This window comes from Neovison vison, chromosome 6 (assembly GCF_020171115.1).
Source record: "Neovison vison isolate M4711 chromosome 6, ASM_NN_V1, whole genome shotgun sequence".
Lineage (NCBI taxonomy): Eukaryota > Metazoa > Chordata > Mammalia > Carnivora > Mustelidae > Neogale > Neogale vison.
The window spans coordinates 185356447-185367407 of NC_058096.1; the positions used below are offsets into that span (position 1 = coordinate 185356447).

The 10961-nt window shown below is 48.0% G+C and overlaps 1 protein-coding gene across 1 annotated transcript; it reads right to left on the bottom strand.

Annotated features, from left to right (window-relative positions):
• Positions 1-1063: 1063 nt before the first annotated feature.
• GPR27 (G protein-coupled receptor 27) lies at positions 1064-3533 on the bottom strand. Its single transcript, XM_044253156.1, has one exon. The coding sequence runs from the start codon at positions 3531-3533 to the stop codon at positions 2400-2402; it is 1134 nt and encodes a 377-aa protein (XP_044109091.1). The 3' UTR covers positions 1064-2399.
• Between the last annotated feature and the right edge of the window lie 7428 nt (positions 3534-10961).

Sequence of the window (10961 nt, forward strand, 5' to 3'; positions counted from 1 at the left end):
TTCTCATTACTCTTCATCTGAACTCTCATTAGAAATCATGCATCTAATCAGAATAAAACACAACAAAACCAAAACCAGATAACCGAGTTTATAGACATGGCATCTAAAATAGATCTTACATCTGAACACAAAGGCCTATTGGTCTCTCTCCAGCCAACTGGGGTAACTCTTAAGGATGTTCTTTCTTGGGTCCAACCTCAACCCCTCCTAATATGAAATCTCTGGACTCTGCAAGCACTTCACGTAATTATAATGATTATTAAAATTTGAGGATCACTGACTTATGGATTCTCCTATGAAAAAAATATCCATGAACTCAAAGCCATATATATAGGGCCCACGGGTTGTTCCGACAGGCTGCTGTGTAAGGCTGGATGTGTTCAGGAGTCAGATGACTTGGTCTCTGAGCCATGCCAGGTGTTAAATACTCTGAAAATCATATTGGCTTAGAGACTTCTTTTTTTTTTTTTTTTAACATGGATCACTAGGATGGGGGGGTGGGGTTAAGATGAGATTTACTTCCCCGCCTCTCTGTCTTCTGGTTAGCTGAGATTTCTGACAAGTGGCTCTTGGAGAATATCTATCTGGCCTCATGATCTGGGAAGAAATAGGGTAATATTTAATCATATTTTCCAAATATGAGACCATCTTCACAGACTGTCTGCTACAGACAAAACAATGCCTTTGTCAGAGATAAACTGGCCACCCCTTCTTATTTTGGCTTACGCCTCTGGGACTGAACACTTTATATTATGCTCAATTATAGTAAACTTCAAGATATTTACTGCACCTTATTTAGTTATTTTTATCAAAATGCTCACACTCGTGTTTTGTATGTTCATTTAAAAAGTTATAAAAGCAGTATATACATCTACTGTTTCTTTAAAGAGAAGATTTGCAGATTTTTATCTTGCATTTTAAGTTAACAAGACTCCAAATGTCTTAAATATGCTGATGGTCAACCAAATAGGCATGCACAAAAGGCTAATGGAACATGAATATCATATTTAGAAGTGTCTTACCACCAGTCACAGCCTCAGGCAACAGCAACAAGAAACCACTCCAGAATGAAAATACTGGTATATTTGTATAATGCAAAGAGAAATACAGATATAAATCCTCAAAACGTAAGGTACATTAATAAAAATGTAGCATTATAAGCAAAAAATATTATACAGTACTTGCAGAATTTAGTCTTTCCATTTAAGATTACAATATGTCTAACAAGTATTTAAAATTATAGTTGTCATTATTAATTTAAAATATCCATCAGATGAACAGCACAGCTTAACCTAGCAAACATTTTAAGGAAATGCTTTGTCTTGTAGAAGTAGAGTATCATTATGTTTCATTCATTTATACCATGAACAAAAGAAGAACCATTTTCAAGTGGAAATTCGTTTCATAAGACAGAATAAAACTGGGCTTCTCAAAGCACAAGCTGCTTCCCTAAACGTATTTTAATCTTTATTGGCAAAAAATACCTAAGCAATTCTGATTTCGTACTCTGCTTCTCAGAGCCTTCCCAATCCGTGAGCCACAATCAGCACAAAAACATGCAATACTGTATTTTCTTCACACCATCACTAACCAAAACACTTTTACTCTTTTAAAAGTTAAAATTTTACAGAAATGTTTCCACTCAAGATTGGTATAATACAGAGAGCAGTTGTAGCTGATGTGTATTTTCTAGTAGTAGAAAGTAAGGTAGGAAACAAATCCCATTACTTGTTACTGCTTACAAACACCGCCTTGCAACTTTACACTCCGGTTTCTGCCCTTTAAATTCATTATCAATACCAAACAAAGTTTTCAACCCTTTCAACGAGCCAGGGCAGCGCAACGGACCCCACGGCCGGCCGGCAACTCAGAGGGAACTTAAGACAATTTCCCCCCCTTTCTCCTGCTTCCAACAGAAGACCCTCAAGAAGTCAAACTTGTGAAGTCCCCCTAGGTTCCTCTACTTCACTGCAAAATGTAATGCCACTTGAGGTTGTCAAAAATAGCTTCTGTAGAAAACTGGCCATGGTCTTTAGGAAACGTTGCATGAAGAAAATTAGTTTTAGCCTGTATTAAAAAAAGAAAGGAAGGAAGAAAGAAAAACACATAGAATAAAAGACGTCAGTCAGTACCAGTACAAAGACTCCAAGGCCTATTGTCAGGATGAAAATACACTTAGTAGGACAAAAGCACGGAGCTGGGGCAGGGCAGGAACATCGAAACCCATCCCTCCCCCCTCGAAAAAGTAGTCTCTCTGTACAGCCCAAGTGCTGATCCACTTGGAGAGTCATCTCGAAGGCAGCTTAGAAAATCAAGAAGGGGGCCGCAAGGGGAGGGACGACGTCCCTGTCCGAGCCAAAGGGAAAGGCCGGGTGGGGCGTCCGTGGCTCGAGAGCCCCTCATAAGCCGATGCCTTTCAAGTCGCAGGGGAGGGAGGCCTGGGTGGTCTGGGGGCTCTGGCAGCAGGGGAACTGGGCCCTGAAGCAGTCCCTCAGCTCCCTGTTGAAGAGGAAGCACACAACAGGGTTGATGCCGGCCTGGGCGAAGGTCAGCCACACGGAGGCCGTCAGGTAGGCCTGGGGGACGGCGCCGGGCCGCACCAAGACCCGCAGGTAACTGGCCACGACGTAGGGCCCCCAGAGCAGCAGGAAGAGCAGGGTGACGGCGTAGAACATCTTGCACAGCCTCTTCTCCGTCTTGAACTCTTCGAGCACGAGGAGGCGGCGCGCGCCACGGCCGGGCCCCGCCGGCCGGATGCCCACGAGCGCCGGCGGCGTGGGCCCGCGGCCGAAGCCCGCCGTCCAGTTGGCGGCCGCCTGGCCGGTGGCGCCGGGGCCGTGGAAGGTCCAGTCGTGGCTGGCGGCGGGCACGAGGCGCGCGGGCCGCATCTTGCGGCGGTCGTGGATGAAGAAGAGCAGGCGGAGGTAGACCAGGTGCGTGGCGCCCACCACCACGGCCAGCAGCAGCAGGAAGCCGAGCGCGCCGGGGGCGCCGTCGGGCCGCTGCTCCAGGGCGCACGGCGCGTCCTCGTCGTCGCCGCCGCCGCCGCCGTCCAGCACGGGCGGAAAGGCCGCGGCCAGCGCCAGCGCCCAGGCGGCGCACACCAGCATGGCGGCGCACGGCCAGCCGGCCAGGCGCTCGGCGTAGAAGCGGTGGTGCGCGATGGCCAGGTAGCGGGTGACGCCCACGCCGAGCAGCAGGAAGGCGGCGTGGAAGCAGAAGAGCGCGGCCAGGAAGGCGAGCAGCTTGCAGCCCAGCGCGCCCGGCGGCGCCCCCGCCGCGGCGGCCGCACGCCGCGCCGCCAGCATGACGGCCGGGAGGCAGGCGAGCGCGCGCAGCCCGTCGGCCAGGCACAGGTCGAGCAGCAGGTAGTACGGGGCGCGGTGCAGGCTGCGCTCTCGCACGATGAGCAGCGCGAACAGCACGTTGCCCGCCAGGCTCACGCACAGCAGCAGGCTGAGTGTGGCCAGCTTCAGGCCCAGGGCGGCCGCCTCGCCGCCGCCGCCGCCGCCCGGCTCGCTAGCGTTCGCCATCGCGGCCTCCCCGGGCCGTGCGCTCCGCTCCGGGGCCGCTCCCGGCCTCGCCGCCCTCCCACCCCCGGGCCTCCGCGCCCGGGTTCCGCCGCCGCGCGGGCCCTCCGGCGAGCTCCCGGCCTGCGGGGCTCAGCCCGCGCCCGGCTGGCCCCTCCCGGGCTCTCCGAGCCGCCGTGCCGCCGCCGCCGCCGCCATCTCAGGAATGATGCGCGCAGGAGGCGACGGCCACTCCCTGCACCTCGGGCGCCGCGGGCTTCACTGCGGACAGGGCCGCGCCGCCGCCCGCAGCCCCCCGCATCCTCCGCCTTCTCCTCCTCCTCCGCCGCCGCCGCCGCCGCAGCCGCGCCTCTTGGCTCTGCCCCCCGCCGGGCCCGCCGCCGCCGCCGCCGCAGCCTCTGCCGCCGCCGCCGCCGCCGCCGCCGCGGAGCCCCCTCCCCTTCGCCGGAGCGCGCAGCGTGGCCGCCGCCGCCAGCCCCGCCGAGGCAGCCCGCGCCGCCCGGGGCCGGGCTGGGCTGGGGGCGCCGCCGCGGCAGCCGCGGGGCCGGGAGGCGGCCGGGAGGGAGGCAGGGCCCAGGACGCGAGGTGGCGACAAGTCGCGTTTGGCCCCAGGTAACGGGGGTCCGGCGGCGGCGTCCGGCGCCCGCGCTGGGGTCACGGTGGCCGTGCGCAGGGGGAGGTGGCTAGGGACGGCAGGGTCGGGGGGCCTGGGGAGGCGGGGGCCGAGCGGAATCTGGGGGTCGAGGCTTCTGGCCGCAAGCTAATGATTAACAGTAGCTATCGTCACCGTCGTAATCCTGTAACCGCGGGGTTCAGGCGAGCCCTGATATGGCAGTCTTGGGGGAGCTCTAGGAGCGTTATCTCCCTGACGTTCCCAGCAACTCCAAAGTTGGTTCTATCCTTAACATCACTTTCTACCCGAGGGAGCAGAAGCCCGGGGCTCCAGGGAGTTGAGAGCCAGTAAGTGGCAGAGCGGGGACCCCGATGCGCTGGGTCTGATTGCCAGGGCTAGACTCTCATTGACTCTGCCGCGTGCCCTGCTCTCGGCCTCACCTGTGGTCCAGTAAAGACTTGGGTCAGGGAACAGAAATACAGCATTTTCTCTCAGGTGCACTCCATGACACCTTTCTCCAGGGGAATCTCTTTTCTGGGTGAGCCTGAAAGGGCAGCCCATTCCGGTCGTGAAACTCACCAAATTCTCTCAAGGTTTTGCGTGTGCCTTTCCCTCTGCCTGGTCCAGCCCCAGAGCAAGCTTCCCACTCTGCGGGCCATCCTTCTGACCAGTCTGCCTTGTTCGGTACCTCTGCCTGATCATTTTCTTCACATCACTTATCATTTATCGTTCGGTCGTTTTATTTTCTAGACTTCTCTCCTTCCAGCCTGTCTGTAAGCTCCATGAAGGCAAGTGGCCATGTCTGTTTTGCTTTTTGGCTGTTTCTGTTGTGGTTTGTTTTGGTGGTGGGGGGGGGTGGTCTTTGTTTTGGTTTTGGTTTTGGTTTTGGTACTACTCTATCCCCAAAACAGAAATGAGGAATATGTTGTTTCTCAGGTACCCTGATTTTTTTTTTCCTTTGACACAGAGCATTATTTATTGCCCACCTATGATGTGCATGACCAGCACTTTGATGGGCCTTTCCAGGAGAACATAAGCTCAGGGAAGGCCTTGACCATCAGGCTAAGGAGTCTAAACTTTAGTCTATAGGCAGTGAGGTAACCTGAAGTATCCCAAGGAGAGTGATATTGTTAGATCTGTACTTCAGGAAGATTCTTTTGGCAGTAGTGCTTAATTAAGAGGAAGGACAGAGTAGAGCCTGGAAGTCTAGACTGAGTCTTAGACTGTAAGGTACACAGAAATCACTGGGATCCTGTTAAAATGCAGATTCTGACTCAGTAGGTCTGGGAAGGAGCCAGAGACTGCATTTCTAACAAGTTCCTAGGTGCCATTAATGCTACTGGTCCTCACACCACACTGAGTAACAAGGACCTCGAGGACAGTTTGGACCTTTTGTAAAAATTTAAGGGATGGGCAATGACAGTCTGTCTTAGGACTCCTAAAGGGGCCAGGTACAAATAGGTGGCTGACCTTGTAGGTCTGCAGTATTTGTTGACAGAAAAGAGAAATAGATTTTGGAGAATATTTTGGCTAGGAATTGCATATTGATACTGGTAGCCTGAATGTGAATGTGTGTTTATTTTCTTCATGAAACAAGAAGTCCGGAGGTCAGTGGTTGTTGGCATTGAATTATTGGCTCAAGGACCGAATCTCTGAAAGTCTTTTAGCCCTTCCCTTAGGACCCCTAAGCTGCTGACGCTCCAGCCATTGCTTCTGCATTCCAGGCAAAAACAAAGGAAAAGAAGGGAAGTGCAAAAGTGTTCCTGCCATTTAAGTAGGCTCCCTCTGGAGAGCTTTTGAGAAGTCCTCTCCTACTACAAACACATCATTGGCTATCCCTAGCAGGAAGGGAGATTGGAAAATTGTTGTTGTTTGTTTGGGTTTTTTGTTTGTTTGTTTGTTTGTTTGTTGAATGCCAGACCATAGCCAAGAATGAAATCCTGCCTTGAAGTGGACCTTAGCACTTGGGCTGCTTCTGACCTAAAGAAGGGATGCCTTCTTAGAACCCACACAAAGACACCAAATCTGGTTACTGTCATGTTAATGGCAGCCTCTCTTTATGGGTATTTGCTCTGTACCATAAGCCATGCTGAAACCCCTGAATCCCTGATGTTAAGTGTTACCTCATTTAATCATTGTGAGGGCCGGATGTAGTAGGTACTGGGACAGTCCTCGCTTTGCAGATGAGGCAGACAGGTTAGGTAATCTGTTCAGGCTTTCCCTCCTCATACATGTAAGGGCTGGAATTGGGAGGCAGAGTCTTGACTCTCAAACCCATAACTTCTGTTCGTATTGCGTCTTAATCATAGCTGCAAAGAAAGTTCCTGAGTTTCTGGAAAGAAAAACAAGCAAAAACTACTGAAGTCCATGTTCACAGATTTATAGCCCCTTCAGAGAGGAAAGGATTTTTCAAAACCATCTAATCTGACACTTTTATTTAATAGGGTCTCATTAATGGCTGAGTGCAAAGGCAAATCCAGGTCTTTCCATTCTTAGATCAGTTAGTTGAAATAATAATATTAATTGTCCTAATGAACACATGACATTGGACAAGTCACTTCACCTCATGGAATCTCAAATGTTGCCATTTACAAGACTTATAAGACAGGACGATGGACGAACTGGTTTCTGGCGGTCATCAGTGATGATATTCAGTGTGTCAATGAGAAAATGAAAGTTAAATGATTATATAATCCCAAATGGGGGAGTTTATTCCTCAGAAAAGGACACAAAAGGAGGGACATCTGTCTCTTATAACTTATATTTCTGTGTGTTTTCTACTTCTCTCTGTGGTTCAATATGCTTCTGCTTGGGATTCGAGATTTGGTTTAGTTATTTGCCCAAGATCAAATAGCAGAAGCAGCAGAAGAAAATACATATATCATGGCTCTCACAGCATTTACATGACTACTACTTTCATTCTCAACATTTGTTCAGTAGATTAATACTTAAGGACAAACTATTAACATTTTATTGCCAGAGCCAACTTACTTTCCTTTTATTGTTTCTAGGAAGCATCAGACAAGAATTTAAAATATAGTTCTAAGGCACTGACTTAAGTTGCTGCATTGCAAAGCAAAACAGCTCTATGAGACTTTTTTCTATAACCAAAATATCTGTTCTGCGTATAACCAAATTTTTCCTTTTGTAAGTAGATAGAATTGATTTGGGGATTCCACCCCCAAATCAATTATGTCACTTCTTTTACTGCACCTACAGGTGACACTGACAGTGTCAGTGGTATTGGGAATCCAAACTGGTGGAACTGGTTGACGGATCTTGACTCAAAGTTAACTTTGAGTTAGACTCAAAGTCATGGGTCCCATGGTCATGGAAGCCAATTTGGCTGATCTCTCTTGTCCAATTTCAGATCCCTGACCAGTCGCCTGCCAATGGGTGCATTGAATACTGAGTCAGAGAAGATTGGTTTGATTTAAGCCCATCCTAACTCTTAGAAAACATGAGCTAGAGTCTATACCTACTGTATTTTGGGTTATCAAAGGAGAGCTCTCACATTAGCCTCTCCATGGGAGGGAGTCATACAGTAGGAATGAAAAGGGACTGGGAGTTAGTGTACCTGGGTTCACATCTAAACCCCACACATTACGAGGGTGCATCCTTAGCCAAGTCCCTTGCATCCTTTAAACCTCTGAATCTCAAAGGCCTGTTCTGGGGAAGATTATCAATGCGAACCATTACAAAGAGTATACACAGGGTGTGCACACAGGTGGTGTGTAATAAGTGATTACTACAGTAACTCTTTTTGCTGTTAGCACACTAGCCTTGGCTAACCATGTCTTGGTGAGCTTCTGTATTTTTTGCCCCAGCTTAGACTAACAGAATGCCATATACGTAGAGGTTCCTCAGAATTTATGTGGTGGTGTGAAGGTCAGTCTGTAAAATCAAGGGTACATTACTCGTGCCCCGCTTCCTAGGAACCTCATTTCTGACTTCGAATGCTCATTTTGCCTTGCTGGTGGGGAGAGAAAATGTAAACTTCTCAGTGCTTCTTGGGTTTCATCATGACGCCTGCTTTTTCAGGGTGTGCCGTAGTCCCACACTGCATGGTAGGCCGTCCTTAAGGAGAGTGTGTGCCTGTGTAGGTCAGGTATTCCATCACATGTTTGGTCGATCATTGTTGTGGTTATGTGGTTCTTAGTGCCTCCTGCCAGACTTAGGGTTGAGAACCTGAGCGGAGATGCCCATGATATCCATGTAACCACACACCCTCTCAGCACTGTCTGGGATACCAAGTACAGGTCCCCTGTCACTTAGAAGCCCCCCTCTCCCCTTCTGCTTCATCCCTGGAGACTCCCTATCCACTCCGATAGTGGGAAAAACCAGTCCTTCCTTATGTTTCTAGGATTGGGTCAGTTCTCCTAGGAATCTGTGCTTCCAGAATTTAGGTGTTTGGCAAAATAAAAGCCAGGAGGCCACCTTGACAGAAACCTGTCGTAGGAAAGGAAGGCTGCCTGCTCTGTACTTGAATGTTGGGAAAGAATAGTTTGGAAAATACGGGAAGAAGATGGTCAGCTCCTATCTCAAATATTGTTCTTGCTGCGTGTATATGCTGAATGAGTATCTTTATGTGTATACATGTGGTGTAGTGTAACACTGTAGTGAAAACTCTTTTCATGGTTGGGGTTCTGCACATGCAAAAGAATGAAGTTGAACCCCTGCTTCAAACCATCTACAAAAATTAACTCAAAATGGGTCATAGTCCTAGAAGCAAGAGCTGAAACTATAAAACTCTTAGCAGAAAACATAGGAGTAAATATTCATGACTTTGTGACTTTAGATTAGGCAGTGATTTCTTTGATATTCCAGCAAAAAGATAAATTTAAAAAATGAAAAATAGATAAATTGGATTTTATTAAAAACTTTTAAAAGTTTGTCCATCAAAGAATACCTTCAAGAAAGTGAAAAGACAACCTATAGAATTGGAGAAAATATTTTCAGTTACATCTGGTGAGGGGCTTGTGTACAGGATATATAAAGAACTCATATAACTCAACAATAAAAAGACAACCCAATTTTTAAAAAATGGGCCAAGAAGTTGAATAGGCATTTCCCCAGAAAGATACACAAATGGCCAATAAAATCAAGGAAAAATGTTTAACATCTTTAGTCTTTAGGAAAATGCAAATCAAAACCATAGTGAGATACAACTTCATACCAACTAGGATGATTGTTATCAAAAAGACAGTAACAAATGCTGGTGATGATGTGGAGAGATTGGAACCCTCCTGCAAAAATGTAATTTGATGTAGGTGTTTCAGAAAAATAGTTTGGCAGTTCCTCAAAAAGTTAAACATAGAGTTACCATATGACCCACTTAGACTCCTAGATATATATACTCAAGAGAAATGAAAGAATGTCCACATAAAAATTCATACGCAACTGTTTATAGAAGCATTTTTCAGAAGGGCCAGGAGGAGGAAGCAATCCAAATGTCCGTCAGCGGGTGAATGGATAAACACAATATGGTGGGTCCATAGAATGGAATACCCACTCATAGAAAGGAATGAAGTGCTGATATCTATGGCAGTATGGATGAACCTTGAAAACATTGTGCTGAAAGAAAGAACCCAAATACAGAAGACAACGTACTATAGGGTTCTGTGTATACGAAATGTCAAATAGACAAGTCCATGTAGACAAAAAGTAAGTTGGTGGTTGCCAGGGGCTGAGGGTAGAAGAGATTGGAGAGTGCTAATGGGTTACTGGGTTTGTTTTGGGGGATGCTGAAAATGTTCTAAACTCAGGTGGTGTTAGTAGTTCCCAACTCTGTAAATGTCCTAAGAAAATACGGAATTGTGAAAAAATTCACAATATGGTCAGGTCACCTCTGTGTCCTTTGGCAGTGTCCTTTCTGAAAGGGAGATGGTGGAGCACCTGGGTGGCTCCGTCAGTTACACATCCAACCCTTTATCTCAGCTCAGGTTTTGATCTCAGGGTTGGAAGTTCAAGCCCCAGCTGGGCTCCTCAGTGGGTGTGGAGCCTACTTAAAAATGAATGAATGGTGGAGAGGACCCTGGAAAACAATGGGAACTTCTTGTTCCTGCTTTCTGAGCGAATGTATGCCTTTAAGGTGTGAATTCATATGTCCTTTCCTGGGGTGAACCACAGAAGTAAGTTGTGCCTTTCCCTGTGATCACGTGTTGCCTCTTTGGTTGGCTTCAGCTCTTACATGCTTTGATGCAGAAGTGAACTTGGAAGGAGGGGTAAGATTCTTATTTAGTCGCTTTATATTGTGCTGTCTGCCCACTAGAAGACTAGTCTTTTTTAGACCCACTAAGGTTCTAGAGGGTTTTTTTGTTTTTGTTTTTAAACATTTTATTTATTTATTTTACAGACAAGAGATCACAAGTAGGCAGAGAGAGAGGAGGAAGCAGGCTCCCTGCTGAGCAGAGAGCCTGATGCGGGGCTCAATCCCACGACCCTGGGATCATGATCCCAGGGTCATGACCCGAGCTGAAGACAGAGGCTTTAACCCACTGAGCCACCCAGACGCCCTCTAGAGGGGTTTTGCATACATTATGCAATTTACTCCTACAAAGCCCTATACCCCTATTTTACAGAAGAGGAGCCCAGAGTCTCATGTTAATGAGAGCAGTTAATCACAAAGTCCGTGGTCACACAGCCCAAAGCGGTGAAGCAAGGTTACAACTGAGACGTCTGGCCTGATGGGCCCAAGTGGTTGGCATATATGTATGGGGCTGCATTGATGAATTCATAACAAAGGAAAACCTATCGATATCATATAAATATTAAGCTGGGGGTTGCACCACCTGAGACAGAGTTGAGAAAAACCATTA

Excerpts from the sequence above, each read along its gene's own strand:
- GPR27 (XM_044253156.1), bottom strand. The coding sequence starts at position 3,533 with ATGGCGAACGCTAGCGAGCCGGGCGGCGGCGGCGGCGGCGAGGCGGCC.